Below are 20,454 nucleotides of genomic sequence, written 5' to 3'. Positions count from 1 at the left end.
CTAAGAAATGGTTTGGGAAAACAAACAAACAAACAAAACCAACAGGGTTCAATTCAATAAGGGCAAGAGCAAGGATCTAGACTGAGTAGGATTAATCTTCTGGGGAAAGACAGGATGGGGTGGAAACTGTGGCAACAAAGGCAAACACTGTAGCAGATTCTGTAAACAGGAGCATCACCTGTAAAACGTGCGAAGTAATCTGTGTGCTGTACTCAGTATTGGTAATATCAAGGGCACATCCCCAGCCTATCTGCCTACTGGCACACTGCTCAGTGGTGAGTGCTATCACTGCAGTGGAAGGGTGAGTGCTCCATATGGGCTGGTGGTACTTCATTATCGCCTTGTCCTGTTTCCAGTTGATTGTGGCAAGTGCTGATAATACTTCACCTGCCATTTCATGAATACTTTATGCATTTTTGTACTAGTGAAAATCAAAATACATGGCAAAATAAAATAAAATAAAATAAAATAAATTTAATGCTAAGTAGCATAGTAATTCTCAACTTGGGAAAAAAAAAAAAAGTTAAAATTTGAAAAAGGATACAACAAAAGACTGGTTGAACACCATGAACACCACAGAGAGTGTAGTGTGCAGGAGTCTTCCATATACCTTCTTCCACAGAGCTGGGGAGTTTCATGTTAAGCTAATAGGGACACACACAAACAAATGAAAGAAGATGCATCCCTATAAAACCATAAAAATCATAAAACCACAGAGCCTTATATGTTAAGGCAAGTTAGGATATGGGGTCTGAAAATGCTACACACTTAGGGGAAGAGTGGGAAAGTTTATGGAAGAACAATATACTGAGAGTTATTAAATATCAAACAAAGCAAACAAACTAACAAAAAGAATCTGTTTCTGGAACTAACCGAGTGTCAAAATGTAATTTAGGAGGAGTTTCTGGTGGTTTTACTGTATGGGTGTTGCATTCTTCCACTCTTCCCTTGGCATTTACTTTTAAACACTGAGGTAGACAAGTGCAGTAGATGATGTTTTCTCAGTACGTGAAGGTATTCTTACTCTTTTTATGATATCTGTGAAACGTCCTTTTAAAAATAGTATTCAAAACATTTATTTCCAAGTTGTCAATCTTGCTTCTTTGGTGTATTATGGTTATGGTAGACCCAATGAATCCCATTGAAGAGCAGATGAATCTATAGAAATGAAAAATTACCAAGTTTTTCTTTTACATACTTTTTTTTCCTGCAGTTTTACTTAAATTCAGGTTGGTTTATGTTCTGCATTGGACCATAACTACATGTATAACCTATAGCCAATCTTACCTAATGTTTTTGAATGAAAAATAATTTTTGTTGGCCCATCAGCTTGTTTTGAAATGTCACATATTGAATGACAAATATGTTATTGTTTTCTCTGCAGACACACTGTGTTTAATTTATTAATCCACCTTATGAATAAAAAAGGCATATTATCAAAAAATGTGAATTGGTTGATTCACCTGCATTATGCCCTGTGAAAATCGGTATGCAGAACAGGTTATTTAAACTTTAGTGTCTGATGTTTCTTTCCAGCATGGAACAAGGCTTTTCAGAGTTCAAACAAAACATTTAGAAATAAGATAGTGATTAGCTGTTGCTGTAATCAGTGATTAGTACATATTCACAAAGAACAGCTTATCATTTAACAGCTCTTTTACATGAAGACTGTTCTTTCACAGGCAGATCACAAATGAGTTTGTGATCAATTATAATCAATTGTGATCAATTATAATCAATTCAAAAAATGAGTTTGTGATCTCTTTGTAAATAATTTGTTTTTATTTTTTTGGAACTTGAAATATTTGGAAACTATTTACATAAATGTTTCATTGCATACTCTGATCTGATAACATTCATTTACTATTCTAAATTCCATACTTATCTTGCATGATTGTCTTTTTCTTTCTTTTTTAATTTTTTAATATAAGAGAATCAAATTCAGTAAACGACTCTGAAGAGCTTATTAAGATATATCAGAAAAATTACCACAGTCCTCAAGATTGATTCTGTACAATGAAGATTTACGTCATTTATATATATGAAGTTCAAGGTCTTTTGCATCTATGAAATCTGTCCTTTTTTTACCTTACTTCCATGCTAACAAGGGTAATTTCTACTATCTATGTTTTAAGAAAACATGGATAAAGAAAATATCATTGGGGTTATGTCAGAAATTTTTGTTTCCTAACTTTTTTCTCTGACACATAGATTTGGGGTTTATTTGAACTCCAGAAATTTACATCACTTCAGCTACATAAATTAGCTTTCAAATGGAAACAAACATAATGTTAAGGTCCATTTAAGTCCAGAATAAGATGGAATATCCTCAGAATAAGTAATGATCATACCATTTACGGTTACATCAGTTCTGAAATTCCATCAATAACCTAGGTATAATCAATTCAAAACAATATTTCCCCTATTGATATTTGAACATAAAATCACATTCCTGTAGCTGAGAATACAGTAAAGTAGGTTTCAGTTTTACAATTTTTTGATTTCTTTCCATGATTACATAATGCCATTTTTAAACTTTCACTCTTTATTTGGGCCAGACTGTTCTTGTCTTATTTTTAACTTTTCAATTCCCTTTGTTCTTCTGTCTTTTGTGATATTTTTAAGGAACCTTCCTCTTCAAATAGAGCATGTAACACACTTATTGTGTGTTTAAAAAAAAAAAAAAAGATGTGAAGACCTTTGCCTAGGTCTCTTTCTTTTCTCACTGCATGCACTATTATATAACTTCACAAACTAGGGTATTGTGAAGTTTATTTGCCTGTATTATCTAGGGGGATAAGTGTATTTAGAGGTAAGTGACAAAGCTAAGATACTCATCCCTCACTTGCACCAGTGACCTTATCCTGGTTTTCTGAAACATTCACTTGCTGACCTCACCCTTGCTGGCTGAACATCATTCTCCAGCAGCTTTTTACTTTAGTTATCTAGAGATCTGCTTCTCCATTGATGTGAAAACCCTTCCCATCTGTACATTCCACTTCCTCAAATCTGTTGGTAACGGCTCTTTCCCAATCAACTATTGATGACAGCGTTTCATCGTTGTTTTCCATCATTAGTCAGATGGTATGAGCTCTACCCATGACCCTTTTTTAAATCAATTTTGTCTTACTTGGGCTCCTCTGACTCCATCTTCTGAAGAATCTCCCCTTATCTCTGCAATATTTACTTTAGCGTATCACATGGAGATTCTTCTGTTTTGTCCAGGGATCTGCTAGACTCTCATTTGATTTCTTTCTTGTTCAATTCACACTTTCTTTCTGATGTATGCCATCTGTGTATGGACCTCCTTATAGCTGTCTTCTCTTCATTATCAGAACTCAAACAGATATGTGATAATGAAGAGAATCAGATCTGGTGGTTCCACTAATGTTTGTCATCACTGCAGAATAAACAACTAAATCAGAGCTCTTCATCATCTCTTTCAAACCTTCTCTCTCCTTACTTTCTGATTTTGTGATTCTGTCCTTAAATCTGTGTCCTAACAAAACCCTCTAATACGTCTCTTTTGCATGTTTGGTCCTGGCCTGATTCAGAGCCCTCACTCCGCTATGTTTTTGGACACACTTTGTGTCAAAAATAGTTCACATTCTGCATGTATTTCATCTGAGAGGCAAGATTTTCAAGTCCAGTTGAGGAAATGGCTAAAGGATTGTGTGCCCAGTACCCCAGCTACATATTGTCCTCTTTGTATTTGATTTGACAGAAAGGGCTGAACAGAAGGGAAAATGCATTGCATATGTTACATATGATAATGAGTTTATACTGTTTGGTCCTTCCCCCATAGGTGCCCCAAAGATCTTTTTCAGAGGTGTGAATTTTGCCTCAATATCACACCACATTTTAAATTAGACTTCAAGTAAGCGTTCTTCTTCCATTGGAATCACCTTAATTAAACTAATATTACATAGCTTTTAGTAACTAGACCCAAGAAAAACAGTGACAGTTTGAAAAGGATGGCCACTAAGAGTTACTTACTGGATAAAAATATACCTCACAACTTATCCTCAAGTCAGGAACTTCAGGTCCATTCATTTTGAAAGTCTAACTCTGAATTTTTGGTGACCATTATGTTGTTTAGAGAAGATAGCTATTGTGATTTTTCTCATCCTCTCCAGAGGCATAGCTGTATGTTTTGTTTTCTCCCTTTTATCATAGTATTCTCTGTTGGAAATTTTCCTATTGCTCTACTTCAGAGGAGTTCTGACTTCTAAATTCATACAGCTGTAATGGCTCTATCTATCACTCAGCACAGCAGAGCTCGGTGCTTAATAGGAAGAACTGTTTTAGAAAGAATGTTCTAATAAATCTGTCACAGAGCAAATAAATAAATACAATACACACACTTGTGGTTTCCAGTTTGTCTTTTTGAAGTGGGAAACCTGGCCTTCATATAAATTTGAAAATTATTTAAATATTGTAAAAATCAGACAAAACCACAGACATCTATGAAAACATTTCTTCCTGCACATGTTGTAGCATTTTCTTGAATGAACAAGAACATATTTTATTTACTGTAAGTTGTTCTTCACTGTCAATGCACCTCATGCAGATTATTTTGTCAACACTTCAATGGTAGAGGTATGAACTAAAACGCCTCTTTATGTGGATAAGTTGACTGTTGTTACACATTCACTAGCTGTATGGTTAGAAATTTAAAGACTGCTTTTGCTTGGTTGCCATCTGCAGCAGATGTTTTCAGGAAACTCTATTTTTTTTCAGTTGAAATATGCAGTGTTAGTATCAAAGATTTTACTATTTTGTTCTGTTTTAATGTTGTATTTTCAAGGGTCTAACTCCACAATTGTGCTGAAGCATGATTGCTTCAAGCAGATCCTGTGTAGGTGTAGGAGTCAAGAATGATGGAAACTTTTGGTGACCTGGGATCAATAGCTGCAAGCTGATGGAAAGTGAAGAATGTCAAAGTGGAATATGTGTATTTTGAGGTCTTCCTGCCTTAATAATGCCCTGATGCCTTGTTAATTCACTCATAATTTTGGCAAATTTAAATGGGTCCGGTAAAAAACAAATCCATCAAAAGTTAAAACGGAATAATTCTTTCTTTAAATGGTACTTGTTTTAAAAACAGGATAAATCTGTGCAGGAATTGTTTATAGCCATTGTGATCCCAACCCACATGGACTGGAAGCCTGGAACTTTTCTTAGTTTTGTAGATATTAGGGAAAAAATAAGTCAGCACCATTTATTTAAGAAATGAGATCAGCTTTTAATTAATCAGAGTTTTAATGGGACTGAAAATTTGAGATCTAGTCTTTGTTCTTCTTTAATGCATTTTTGGTTCCATATGAAGATATTGAGCAGGAGAGAGAAATTAACATTGTCAAGATAAAAACCTCTATTCTTTTCAGCAAAACTCGTGGATTTTTTTTGAAAACCAAGAGAATTAAAAAGTCATATACAGACAAATAATTATTTCCATGAAAATGTTTTTGTACTCTAAAATTAAAATGTTTTTAGCGATTAAGTAAAAGAAATCAAATTTTACCATATCTAAACTGCAATTGAGTCTATTTTCTTCTGCATGCTATTATAGCTATATATATTATGTAGTTATAAACATATATATTATAATTATAACTGATTTTATTACACATTCAAGCTTGTTATATTCAACATGTTTTAATCTTAAAATGGATGTAATTTCTCTCCTGGTGAATGACTCCAGTAATTGCAAAACCAGCTAATTGGTCTTTTATGTTGTTTACTGGGTTCTTTATTGAAACAGAAAAGCACTTATTATGACTACTAAATTAATTTATTATTTTTGGCTTATATAAGAAAAAAAATCTTGTTGTTTTTTCTTTACTTCAAAGAGATCAAATTTAAGCCAATGCCTCAAACTTCTCCCCAGATGAATTCTTGTCTATAGACTTTTCAAATGCGTTATGGTTGCATATATGTACTTTGAGTTTTGGTTTTATTTAAATCTATCATTTGAGTTTATAATTTATATTTTCAGCATTGAATGATCTGCAGAAGATCAGGAAGTCTTTGTTTCTGGATATATTACATTTCTCTCTCCCCCGTTTTTATTCTTTATTGCTCCAGTTAGTGCACTGAAGCATGACAAGAGCTCAAACTCAGCAAACTTCCAAGATGTGGAGGATGTGCCTGACAGATGTGTCTTGGAAGAGTCTGAGAGTCCAGGTGAGAACTATTTAAAGACAGTCACCAAGTATCAAGTGATAAATCTGATGCAGCTTTTAGGTCTGTGAAAAAGGCACATTGTAATGCTGTTTCCTTTTTAGCAGCTGCAATGTCAAATTAATGGTCACCTCCAGGGGTCACAGTATGGAGCTGTTATCCTTTCCTCTTTCATCAACAATTCAGGTCTTAGAAAGGATAAAGGCTTTATGACCAAAAAGAAAGCTGACACTACCAGTTCATTATAATTAGTTTTGGACTATACTGCTTAGTTAATATATGTATGATGTCTGACCCTTTGAAGGTAGCATGAGATTATGAAAACTTAGAAGCACTGTATATACTGCAGTTGAATGTAGCAGTGGACATTCAAACATTGTATCTCTGGAGGAAAGCAAATTGGTAGTGTTGAGTAGCTTGATTCTTTTCTCTAAATCAGTTCACAATCATGATTTCATTTTAATGACTCTTAACATTGATTCAGCTAAATAGAGGAACATCCATAAAGTGCATTATTTTTGGTGACTAAAAGATTTATCTTCATGTAGTTTCATTATCTTTCTAGTTATGGGATATCTAAGAAATTTATTAAATGATTCCCAAAGGGAAACAATTAAATATCAAATGTATCCAGTCACAGATGATTAAAAACGTTCTGTGTGACTGAATATTAAGATCTTTCAAACAAGCTGTGAGTTTGACCCACATACAACATATATGTAACCTGGATGTAGCACTCATTAGTGAAAGAGTTAAACATCTTTCTTCACGTGGTATTTTCCTTTCCTGCTTTATCTGGTGTCTGTGTACCCTCTTGCATCTTTGTGTGCTGATCCGTGTATCATATTTTTGATTCATCGTCTCTGCGGCCTGTCAGCTTAGTTAAGAGATTTCCAAATCTTGCAGCCTGTGCTGACAGGGGGCAGCTGCCAACAGTCCCCTGATCCTTCCCCAAGGAACACTGCTGAGATTTAATTTTCAGTCAAAGGGTGCAGTCTGAAATCCATGTCAGGTCCCCTAAGTCATCTCAGAACCCAGAAAGGACCCCTGTCTGGGGGATTATATTTCAGTGCACTCCACTCCTCCAAGATTCCTTGGGAGTTCAACTGCTGTCATATACCTGATTTGAACTACATTCCCTTTTCATCTTTTCCACAGAAGTGAACACCAGTATACGTTAGAATAATTGAAACCAATGAATTGTAAATCCATATTCACTTTAAAGCCACATTGTCTTGGACTCACTGCTGTACAGCAGAAGGCAGCATGAGATTTAGAAAGAAATAGGTAAGCTACTTGAAAAGGAGACCAGTTTAATTTCTTATCACGGCTACATCAAACTATCTGTGGCACATGGCACCTCCTTCAGAAAATATCTGTAGTCTCTTCTACAATGAGTATGCACAAAAATTGGCCATCCAAGTTCTGATCTGTTTGGAAGTGAGAAAGAATTTAAACAAAGTGGTACTAAAGCACTGAGGTGAGAATTAATGTGCCCTTAAGATAGCTTTAATTTTAATCTTGATTTAAATTATTCTGTGGGGCAAAATGCACGCGTTTGGATGGAAACTTGAATATCCAATTCTGCCTTCTGCATGTCTATATGGAAAGAATAAAAAACTGTCAGGAGGTGAATATTGACTAGCAAAAATACATGTTGATAAAGCATATAAACTTAAAAACTGAGTTCCATTCAGTCCATCTGACATCATTAAACTGGTAATAAACAATGAATTACTCTAGCTTTTGTTTCTGTCCATTCCTGCATTTTAAGACATCTTGTCTTCTAGGTCTGAAAACCTCAGGAGATTTCACTACTGGTCTCACTGCTTTCCACTGAGAATTTGTGGCTTGGTTGTCATGGAGACATCGTATTTCTCCAAGAATTGCTCATATTGATCCGTGGACAGGCGTAAATGGCCAGGCGAATGTGAGGAGTAAAGGGGGTTGGGCAGTACTATAAAATGACCAGAGGTTATGGGTCAGAAATAAGCTCATAGCAAACACTTAGGTAAAGAGAAAGAAACAGTTTCATTTTGTTTCAGGATTTCGTTTTTGCACTATATGCCATTGTCTTCTTTCACTATAGACTGAAAGAAACTTGTTAGTCACTTGTCATGTCAGATCTTTGGTGCTTGTCCTGACACAGCTGTCAGCCTTCCAGCTCTGTGCAGTTCAGGGACACACAACAAAGAGCTAGGAACATGAATTATTTATTGCTCCTTGTGCGGATGAAATTCTGTGATAAGAAATTAAGACACTTCTGACAGAAGTGCTTGTTTGAAAGGAAAGATTTGGTAACAGAATACATTTTCTTAAAACTTACTACTTACTTTAAGAAGCAAACATTGAAACAATAATACGACATTCACTTGGGTATGATTATCTGTAGTGTTTCTCAGATCCTTTAACTTCAGAATGGATCTTGGAATTTGAGAGTGCCTGGGAGGTCAGAATTTGATTTGATGAATCCTGGGACTTTAGAAGCACTCTCTCACATATTCAAAGTCTCAGCAAACTTACAAATTTGTTTTTATATAAGAGTTGTAGGTATGTGTTTTTTGCAGAATCTGTTGCAGTTTGCTTACCATATGTTGATATATGCACAAAAGTGACATTAAGAAATATGTTGACTTTATTTATCTCTTCTGATGGGGAAAAGGTGAAAGTATGACAATATACCTGTAAGAAATTCCAACTATTTCAAGAAAGGATTGTTTATGACAACTTCTACCAGAATCAGTAAGGGTTTAGATGCATAGAGCAGCCATTAACAGACACATCTGTGTACTGTGTTTTCTGATGCTGAAAGGTACAGTATCTAACCTTGACATTAGACTGAGAATTATTTTCAAAGTGATCTTAGTTTTCTAAAATCACATAAAGCATACTTGGCTAATTTTGCTTTCACACTTTCTACATGTCTGCACGTTATCTCACTGCTCCAGATGTAGGCTTCCAGCAGTCATGGAAAAACATATATACTCTGATGGCAGGAATCTATCTGACTACCCAAGACCCCAGTCTGAGATTTACCTGTGATTTCTTATATTCAATGTGTGATCCGAACTACTCTTAGATGGGAAATGAAACCCTTCAACCTGCACTTTTCTCTTGGATAATTCACAGCAAACACTTTTCACTTGTGATAGACACAGGTAAATATCAGACTGCAGTTTCTTGTCTAAGCGAAATAGATTTTAGTTTCTCCCTTCATGTGCCTACAAGCTGCCATTATCCGTGATAGTGGTTCATGTCTATTTTAGCCCACACACAGCGGAGATACAGGGTTTCTCTCCCAGATGCCTAATAGTAGGTTTATCACTGCCATTTTCCCCACATGCTGAGGACTACTTCTGTTTGATATGCAAAGCCTTGGCTTTTCAAACTTGCCTCTGCTCTTGCCTTGAACATAATAATCAGATAAGAATTGCAACAGCCTTTTGTAGAACTTAACTTTTAATCATACCAACCCCCCATAAAGAGTTCGGTATCAATTAGAATGCTTCTTCAGTATAAATATTCTCAGCACAGTTTTCCATTTTATCAGTCAAATTTTCCACATTTAGAGAAATTGAGAAACTGGCCAAACTTAGGTGTCCAAGTTAGAGTTCTAGGTCTGAGCTACTCACCCAAGTTTTCCTGCATAAACAATGGTGGAAAATTCACACTCCTAAAGGCAGATCATCCTATTCAAAGGGAGTTGCTTAAGATAAATTTTAAGGGAATTGAAAATGCTCAGAATTTTGTCGGTTAAAATTTGAGAGGAATGCAGCATGGCTTGACACAGCTGGAGATGTCTTAGCTTCCATATGGGCTGCAGTCCCACTAAGGAGGCTTCTGCAAGCATAGCTCTTATGAGAAAAATGAATAGATTGGAGCTGGAGATAGGAGCAACAATGTAGGCACAGATATCCCTTGCTTCTTATTTCCTCCAATGCAGATTTTGCACCAGACTAGGCAGTAGTTTATTATTTTGCTAGGTAATACAGGGAAATTGACCCTGAACAGCTCAAAATCAAGCAAAGAAACAAAAAACAACCGAAAGCTGTAGATTGAAATTATAAATGGGTTTTCCATCTCTTACATGAAAACCATGTAAATAGTGAGAAATCTATATATTTATGGCCTTCGGTAGCCAGGAAGTCTGGCTGAGTCAACTGGCCCCTTCTGCAGCTCATGATCCTCCCATGCCTTCATTGCAAAAACATTGTACATACTATATTTTTCCTTCTTCATTCAGGACATAATGGAATTCTGGTTGTATAACACTTAATAGTGAAAATACAAGCAGTTTTCACAGGCTAACACAGTGGCATGTCCTAGGTAGATCTTGTCACAGAGATGAGAAAGGTCTCTGACTGCTCCTAAAGTACCATCTGTTAGAAAAGGAATTGCAGCAAATAGAAATGAGAATATGGAGATGTATCAAGAAGAATAGATTCCTATTAGCCACAGTGTGCTTAAATATTCATCGCTACAATTGTGATTATCTTGTTATCAACCAAGTTATAATTACTTTCTTGAATATTGTTACTAGCTCCAAGTTCCTTCCATCAACTGAAGACTACGTTCTTTACATCAGCACTATGTCATCTTTATCTATATTGTTCAGTACGCTGGCAGGAGGTATTCAGTAGATTGACAAGTGTGTGCAGCACCCTAGAAAAGCATGATTTTATTTTTTTGTATTTGCATCATCATCAATAGTAGTTAGCAGTAGATGTGAACTGGAGTGCTGGAGGCTGTTCACAGGCACTGATAGCCCATAGTACTCATCAACTGTGTATAAAATATTAGTGGCTAGGTCTAAGTCCAGAAATTAAAGTCCATAAGAATTTCACTGCAGTAGATGCAATGTCACATCCTGTCAGCATTCAGGGTTGCAAGTATTATGATTCATTTTTTGTTTGATTGGTTGATTTTGTTTGGTTATACATGGTAAATCAAAGTGTAAAAACAGAAGACTACCTCAGGGGACATCTATGACATATGCAGAGAGATGATAATATCATAAACTGAGAAGATAGTTATTATATTGGGAAAAAATAGTGTGTGCTTCTTTCTCTGTGCTCATGTATTCATAAAGTGTGCCATGTCTATTTAAACAGTGTTTCTAATAGAAGCATTATTTTAAATTCAGGTGGTAAATGTTGTCATATATTAAATGGGAAAAAATCATGAAACTAAAAATTGATGATTGAGATTGCTTTTCTGTAGAATTCCAATTAACTGTGACAGAGTTAAACTATAATGACTTGTTAATATAGCTTCCTATCAGTTCTGTGATATATAATATATATATAGCTGTTATATATACATATAGCTGATATAATAGCTGTTTACGGCTATTATAGAATATTTTCTTTGGAAAGAATATATATAAAACTTGAAAATAGTATTGTCAGAGGAAACATAAATAATTTACTAACTTTATCAGAAATTATCTTCCAGCTGATCCACTAAAAAGTGTTCCGTTAAAAGATGTTAAAAAAAAAAAAAAAAAAAAAAAGAGAGAGAGAGAGAGAAAACAGTAAGAAGAAAAGAAGAAAAAGAAGAAAAAAAAAAAGGAGAGTAGGACTGTTCAGCAAAAATTCTGGGGAAGGCTATAAATTTTCTTAAGCTATTTTGGTTCCACATTGCCTCTTGTAATATAGCAATTGTGATGCAAACAGAACAGAACAGTTTTCTAGAGGTATATTTGTGCTCTTTTTTTAACCCTAGTGTGTTGATGCTGAAAGTTTTATTTCCATTACAAAAGTTATAAATTATTACTCTAACAAAAGATTGTCAAATAACTTAATTTAAAAAAATTTTGCTTACTACTTCAAACTGTACAGTCATTAAACCAAATTAATACATTTCTTTCTTTTCCAGATGATATGAAGGCACATCCATGGATATCTAAGGTGTGCTCCTGTAAGGTGTGTTAGAAAAACCCTACTTAGCTGAAAGAATGAGAAGATCCCAAAGAGCAGCCAATAAATAGGACATACGTGGCGTGGACATGGAACAGCTTGCTGTAGCTATTATCTTATACCTTTAATAATTAATTTTCAGAAGAAATATCTTTCATAAGATCTGCCACTTTTTGCTAATTTATTGACTTCAATTCACACTTTCATTGTTTATAGATTTATGTTTATTCAATTTAATTTCAATAGTTCTAACAGAAAATATCAAGTCCTTATTATAAGATATTTTTCAGTAGTTTAAGTAGTGACTCTGTATCTTACAACATTGATTGACCATAAAACTCTTGCCTTTTAATATTCTTTTGCATACAACTAATTTAAACAAGCTAATTCATTTTTTTCTCTCTCCTTGGCTCTGACTGTTATTACCATTAACATTTTAACACTGAACAAAAAACAAACAGATTTGAAAAAAAATCAAGAATTTTCTATGATTTAAAGGAAAAATATACAGTTTGAATTAATTGTGGAATATCTAGAAACAATAAAGTAAAATTTTTGCGTGCACAGGACAGCATGGGTAATTGATTTTAAATCTGGTCTTTTCTAGCATGTCAATTTTCCTTTTATAAATACTGCCAGCAGTGTCATCTGAAGAAATGTAGTGCCAGTATGAATATGGAGAAGCCCATCTGTGTCCTATTCTCAAATGATGCACTTTGTTGAATTGTATTTGTGCTCTTGGGGAAAAACATTCAAACATTTTTGTCCTTATTAAAAAAAAAAAAAATAGGTTTGGAAAATACGTGCAGTTGATTAGACTCAGTATTAGTCTATCTCCTAAAGTTCTGAGAAATTTATGCTGGCTTGACAAAGAACAGCCACACAGAGTGGTAAACTTTCTGTATTACCAATTGTAGGAGCGCTAATGAAGTCAAAGGGACTTTGTGGATGTGTTCTGGATCTGTATCTTATGGTGGAAGCCATCACCTGATACTATCCTTCCTAACTGCAATGTTAGCCAAAATCTGCCTTAACGAGGAAAATGAAGATTTCTTTGGTGTGAAAAGATTCTCTGGCAATGAATCTCTCCTACCTGTGGGGAAATGTGGCTGCAGGAGTGACAAAACCAGGTTCTTGTTGCCATACTATGACATGAATTTGGTTAAATGTGAAACAGACAAGAATTCTTTTGTTGTTTGTTTTCTTTTTTATATCCCATGACTCTGTATCTCTAAGCTATAGTGTATGAGGTCTTCAGAAATGTTGAGTTGAAGGGCATTATGGGAGTAGTCTTTCAGCTAAAGCAAGCATTCAGCTTTAGTATATTCAGCATTTAGCATTCAGCTAAAGTATATGTCATTGACATGGGCTGCAGCCCAGGAAAAAATAAAGTTATTTAATGTTCTTTTTACATGCCTTGCAGAAAATTACATCTTTCACAGATTAGTCAATGTGTTTTCCACATTTGGTATTTTTCAGGAATAGCTTTCTTTATTCTTAGAAGTCATTTTCCCATGTAAACCGTATCTTTTGTTTATACAGTCTTGTGTATGAATTACCATGACTAAACAATCTAGATGTTGAGTGGAATGGCTTCATTCTTTCACTTAGCATGCTGGATATCTGGAGTAATTTCACAGACTTATTTATACTTGCATAACACAAGTTCTGCACAGCTGAAAGCAGAACGTGCCTTCAGCTGACATGTATCCTCTTCTTAAATTTATGATTAAATTAGAGATTAAAACATCAAGAAGGTAAAAATAAAATTAAAACTACAACTACAGGAACTTAGTAACAATACATGTACCTTGCAGACAGTAAACCAAATGGACTATAAGGCATGGATTTGCTATCTGTTTTGCCACACATCCTTGTCAACACTCACCTCTATTTTGCTGCAGTACTCTTCCATTGGCATTGAAACGTCCATTTTCCTTCACTACAAACATTACTACTTTGTATCAGTTCACTTGGGCCAACTCTGTTCTTAGTGCAAGAGTAGGAAATCTTAAAACAATTTCTGCTAGATATTTTAAAAACTGAGTGTTCAATGTGGTTTCATAGCTCAAGGAATTGGCATTGTCCATAACACCCAGTATCGCTGTGGTAGCAATTACATTTGTGCAACACAATATTTGATTGCTTGTCTTTAATTCCACAAAGCAGTGCACGTCAGCAGACTGCCAATACAGACAGCCCTTTGGAATGATTTGTGCAGTGATGATTGGTGTTTGGCACATGCTTATGTGTGCTTTCTGCTAATTATAATTACAGTATCAGTAAGGTATGTGTTCTAGGTCTGGCTGGGATGGATTTAACTTTCCCCACAGCAGCCTATATAGTGCTCTGCTCTGCACTCCTAGCTAGAACAACATTGATATTGCTGCCTATTTCTGAGCAGTGCTGGCACAGCATCGAAGCTGTGACTCCAACTCCCCGCCCCAAAAGGCCAGTAGGTTGGGGTGGGCAAGAGGTGTGGAGGAGCACAGCCAGGACAGCTGACCTAAAGGGGTATTCCATGCCATATAATGTAATATTTAGCAATAAAATCCGGGGTGGAAGAAAGAGAAAGGTGGAATTCTCATTATGAAAGTGTTCCCAAGCCCTGAGTTTCTGAGTGTACAGGGGACCTGCTTTCCAAGAACCAGCTGAACATTGCTTACTGATGGGAAGTATAGAATAAATTTTCTCCTTTTGCTTCCATGTGGCCTTTGCATTTTTTTCCTTTCATTAAACTGCTCCTTATCTCAACCCACAAACTTGTCTCTACTTTCATCATATTTTCTCCCACTTTCCTTCTGAGAAGGGGGAGTGAGAGAGTGGTGTGGTGGTGCTTAGCTGCCTATCAGTTGGTAAGTCATCACAGTAAGGCAGGAACTTTTTTAATTATGTAGAATGAATATTTTTCCAGTGTGGTCTGGAGGTCTTTCAAATAACCAAAAATATACTATATGCTCAAGATGAACTTGCTTAGAACAATGTTTTTGTATCAAAATGATGATTGAAAAGATGAAAAGGTTCTGTACTAATGCACTATGATGTACCATTCTGTTCATGTTTATGGAGATTGATGTTACAATGAAGTTGCAATGTAATTATGAATATATTTTTCTATTGTGTTAAACTGAAGGAATCCTGACAAAAGGAGTCATAGACTAATGTTTTAGAGTACTTGTCTAAGTTTTAGATATGGAATTAAAAAGTCTTAAATGGCTGTATTTCTTAGGGAGAAAGGTCCTTTTTTTTCTTCTTCCTCCAGAAATCATGGGGTCTCTTAAACCTTATAACTCAAGTTGTCATTTCATATTGTAAGCAGTATTGGGACATCCTTCCACTAAACAGGGCAGTTTCTCCCCATTCCAGCCATATGCTTTCATGTCTCCTTACTTATGTTTGCACTAGTGCTCATATGACCAGGCCATGTCAACAAAAACACCGGTCTCAGTGCAAGCAGAGAAGTAACAAGCAGCCCAGGCTAAGAAGATGGGTGATATACCAATACCATGTAAGTAAGGGGCAACCCACAATTATATTAGCATTATCTCAGCACAAAATTGGAGCTTTAGGATGCATTATGAAAGGGTCTTTCTTGAAAATAGATCTTTGGATTTCTAGCTTTCAAATCCTATAGGCATTTATACATTTTTGCTCACAATTCTTTATATTATCAAAAAAAAAAAGGGAGGGGGGGAATGGACATGGGACACGACACATTTCTGATTCTTTAGTACAAGCCCAAGTCAAAACTCATTGACATGTCTTTGATTTGAGGGATTTTGAATTTTCCAAATGATTCATACTTTTTAAATGATCACTGACAGAGATCCATGCCTGGAAACTTCCCTGAATATTAGACTGTTCATCTATGGCTCCAAATACAAGCCACTGTATTTTGAAATCTCATGCTCTTTACATAGCTTCCATTTCTGGGTTCTATTTTTTTTAATTTTGTTAAAAAACACTCTTTCCCAGTCAGCTTATCTGAAGGTAAATTGGCATAGAATTTGAAATATATATATGAGACTTGGCTTTCCATCAGAGAACACTGCGATTCAGAGAGAGAAAAAGAGAGACTTTAACAAGACCACAATGCAACAGGGCTACAAGCCCTAAATAGAACCAGGAATCTAGCAAGGGAAACGATTTTGCTAATCTGACTGGCCTAAAATTGCTGAAAATTCTGAAAAGAATGGGACAAGGTATAATAAACAGCATCATTTCTCTCCAGGTTTCTTCTCCTTTTGAAAGAACATGTTCTCTGAAGGCAGACTGGGCAAGTGGGCTGGAACACAAATCTCAAAGTCACTGCCAATTCTGAATAGTTAACAAGCATGCACACTCCTGATGCGGGTTCTGTGAAGACAAAGTCCTGCTCCTCTTAATGTATATTTCTGTTGAATTTTGCAGGTCAAGCTTCTTGCAAGAGAAAAGGATTCAAAGGAATTTAAAGGGCTGGTCTTCCCCTTTTTCCTTCTTCACAGAATAGCCAGTGTGAGCTGCTAGGCAAAACTCTTAGAATTATTACTAGAGACTGAGCTAGATTTGATTTACAATTTGAAGTCATAGATCCCCAACGTGATACTTGAGCAATATTATTTTAGAAGTAATACCAATCTTGGATGCAACACAATAAATAAATAAATAAATAAAATCACATGATCACCCAGGATTGTCTTATTGGGGACCATGGGAAGTTTGTTTCTTTAATGACACCTGCTGGAAAGTCTAAAGTGCATTCAGGAGCTGTGCTGCAGGACATAGTTGATGCTCACATAAACTTTACGTTCCCCATATTCTGAAGAATATGAGAGTCCTGTACATGGTATGACAGGTAAGTACAAATATAAATGCCAAGGTGAAGCAGTGAAAGTTACTAAGCAATATTAAACATAAGGAAGCTTCGACATCTGCCAAGATTTTTTTAGGGTGGACTGTGCACATGATGAAATTGTTACACAATTCCAATTTAGCTGCACTTGTCATTTTCTTTCATGTATTTCTAGAAAGAGTAGCTGAAGAAGGCTGAAGAGGACAGTTATGCAGCCTGAATTTTCATTAAGTGTCTCACAAACTTAGAATTAAGAACTGTTTTTCTTCCTCTGGCAATACTCTCAATAAGATAGCCATGAAAAATAGCATCACCAAAGTAATATATGTAGTGTAATTAAGTACATTTCTCCCTCCATTTTTACAGAAACCAAGATTTTTTTACTTTGTATTTAGCATTTGAAAGCTTAATACTCAGCAGAAAAATGTTAGAAATATTAAACACTAGTAAAATAATTTTTCTTATCTATTCTCAGATTTCATCCAAATAATTTGCAAATTCCTTGTTTAAAGGGATCTGGGGAAATTGTACTCTAAATTATTATGAATTTCCCACACAGAATCATAAGGCAATAAAAAATTGTGTTCAGCTTCATAACTTTTTTTTTTTTTCTGTAATCACACTGGCAAACAGACTTAAGATCTGCCCAGTAAAATGCAACAAATATGTTTTTGTTGTTTGTTATAGTTTATAGTCTTCCTGCCATGTAGATGGCAGCAGCACTCAAGACTTGAAACTCACACCAGCTTTTTCTGGAGCTTATTCCATAACTCCATGTTCAAGAATATTATTGCCATAAATGAACTAAAAACATGATTATTTTTAAGATGGATATGACATTAGTTGCACATATATTTAAAGAAGGCTGCAACATCATAATATCAGTTTTTAAAGGGGTGTTATATCTGCCTGTATGAATATAGATGTCACTATTTGTTCTTTGTACATTATGATTTATTTTCTTTCTCTAAATTAAATTGCTAGTATTTTTTCTACCTTTTTAGGCTTCAGGACACATATGCTGTTTCTGAAGGTCTGAAAATGTTAAGATTTACTTGAATAATCCCCATACATATTTCCCTGCAGAATGAGAAACAGCTAGTGGCTGCTTGGGCAGGAAAGCTGTTGACTGTGAGCACCCTTGTCGATGATACAAAGAGAAAGAGCAGAGAAAGGTAACGGAATGCGCGGTGTAGGATTTTGTGCTGTGGGCTCTGCTAATCATAGTATTTTATAAAAATATCATGATTTATCCTGAAAAGATACATTCTGAGGGTCCAGATTTCTTTAGTTGTATGAAATTGTCTGCACTCTAACATTTGCTTTGCCTAAGTAGAGCAAGGTTTTAGAAGAGAAGCAACAAAACTGAGAGCCAGAATCAAAGCTGTCTTAAAGCCTCAGTCTCTTTGCAGCATCAGTTGAAACCTCAGGGAAGCTTTGTGGGATCATCTTCAGGCCCCGGGAGATAAAAGCAGGTTTTAGACATGTGACTGGACGTATTCGTTGACAGGGCCATAGAGGAAAAACTACCACAAAAAACAACAATAACAAAAAAAATAAAATAAAAATTAAACAAACAAACAAACAAAAACCTATGATGTTATCTCCTTGAGCTAGGAAACACTTGTCAAATGCTGGAGGCAAAAGGTAGTGTTTCGGTAACCTGTAATATGCAGTAGTAGATAAGCACTAACTCCCAAAGTTTCCTAACCAGTAGCAGCTGCATTAGCAGGGAGACTAAGTACTCAGTGGGCAGCATTTCTCATTTCATAGGTTCTGGGCTACCAATGGCATAAGTGACAGTTAGTACAGGGAACAAAATTAGGCTATATGCTTTTCAGAGTAGGATACACTATTTTGTTCTGTACGTATGCTGTTCCTGACCCTTGCTGACACTACAAAAGAGAAGAAAAAATAACAAGAGTAGCACTAAAATGAAACCATCGCCTACTACGACCATTTTGGACAGCACAGTCCTCTTTTGAGTAGCTACCTCTGTTTTCTGCTACAGGTAATTTCAAATATTACCTCTAGCAGCCTGGTCTCCTTCTGGCAATTCAAATCAGGCCCTATCTGTTAAAATGGGGATGCATTTGGTGTATCTTAATCCATATTGAGCACAGAATCAGAGAATGTAAATGTGAAAGTGGGCAGATTGTGGTGCCTCACCCATGCAGAACTGTCACTGCTGCAGATTTTGACTGGTCTGTTCTAGCCTTGTGCAGAAGCTGGCAGGGAAACAGGAGGCCATATCCCTCCCTTGTTATACAGTGTGAAGCAGAAAACCTTGACCCAGTAGATCACCCAGCCATTTGTAGTCAGGCAGCTGTTCTCCAGAGGACAGAATTCCACACTGAAGAGTCTATTATAGCTTCAGGCTGCACTCGATGGATGATGTGTCCCCAAACAGGCTCCTAAAACATAATGGGACTACAACCAAAAAGCTATTTCAGATGTCATGATACATATCCTGGAATGATGGCATTCCTGCTGCTTACCTGGTGCTTCAGGTAAAGGACTAACAAGGGGAAAGTATGAATTTGTCGCTTTTAAAATTTGTGATGTCATTAGAAGAAGAATTAATTATAGCGAAGAAGGAGCAGCAATAGGACACCTGCACCATAGCTTTCCATGTCTCCTGCATGTCACTGAGTATGACGTTACATCTGCTGCGTGGGACAGGGCTAATGGGAAACCTCTCCCACTGTTAAAGCTCTTCCAGACAAATACGTGCCTAGAATGAACATGTTTTAAGTATGTAACAGGTATGTTATGGAGATTTAGGAGTTTTTACTCTCCACTGTGTATCACTCATGAAATGAATGTTACAGATTTTTTTCCTGTGAGCATACATATATATTTGCCAGAAAGCTGCTTTAAGGTCCACCAGCTCTACGTGTGTGGTGTTTTATTTTGTGTGTTTGTGGTTGTTTTTGGTGTTGGTTTTTGTTTTGTTTTTTTGTTTTTTTTCTTGAATACATTCAAAATGATGCTTGAGTAATGAAAATATCTTTTCATCTTTCCGTCATACTCGTAGTGCATTCAGTGTAGTTATGGTAGTGTTCTGTGCCTTGCAACAAAAAATGCATTTGCATTCAAATTGCAGAGCTTATATTATGATTGTGCACAACCTATAAAGAACATTTTTTTTAAGCTCTTGGAAGCTTAAAATATATTTCTGTATCTTTTTACTTTGTCTATGGAATAGAAATAATGACAAGGCCCTACATCAGAGTTTTTTTTTGTATTTGTGCATGTGGGTGATCACTGCATTCTGTCAGCAAAACACACAACAAAAATTACACAGGAAAAAGCTGATAAATTTTCATTATACCTACCCAAACTTTTTAGGCTTTTTAGGAATAAGCAAAACTAACTGAGTAATAATGATATAGCAACTCTGATAAATATCAAATATGTCTTTCCTTAGGGATATTTTTGCAGAATCACCTTGGAGGATAAATGCTTTTAGGAACTTTTTTTTTTTTTTTTCCCAACAGTAAGATTTATTTCAAACTTCTG

The 20,454-nt window shown here is 35.7% G+C and overlaps 1 protein-coding gene across 4 annotated transcripts in view; it reads left to right on the top strand.

The window, feature by feature from the left end:
* WDR72 (WD repeat domain 72) overlaps positions 1–15,732 on the top strand; it is a 124,980-nt gene extending 109,248 nt beyond the window's left edge. For 2 of the 4 annotated variants that reach the window (XM_013105575.5, XM_027467212.3), the window contains exons 17-18: positions 6,088–6,186; positions 12,061–15,732. In XM_013105575.5, the coding sequence (XP_012961029.2) occupies positions 6,088–6,186; positions 12,061–12,116 (155 nt within the window). In that variant the 3' untranslated portion in view covers positions 12,117–15,732. The remainder of the gene's footprint in view (positions 1–6,087; positions 6,187–12,060) is intronic. The other 2 variants (XM_021276676.4, XM_027467211.3) reach the window with 2 other exon arrangements.
* The last annotated feature ends 4,722 nt before the right edge of the window (positions 15,733–20,454 follow it).

This window comes from Anas platyrhynchos, chromosome 11 (genome assembly GCF_047663525.1).
Source record: "Anas platyrhynchos isolate ZD024472 breed Pekin duck chromosome 11, IASCAAS_PekinDuck_T2T, whole genome shotgun sequence".
Taxonomy (NCBI): domain Eukaryota; kingdom Metazoa; phylum Chordata; class Aves; order Anseriformes; family Anatidae; genus Anas; species Anas platyrhynchos.
The sequence above is the reverse complement of the archived record's forward strand: the minus strand, read 5'-3'. Positions and strand labels throughout refer to the sequence as shown.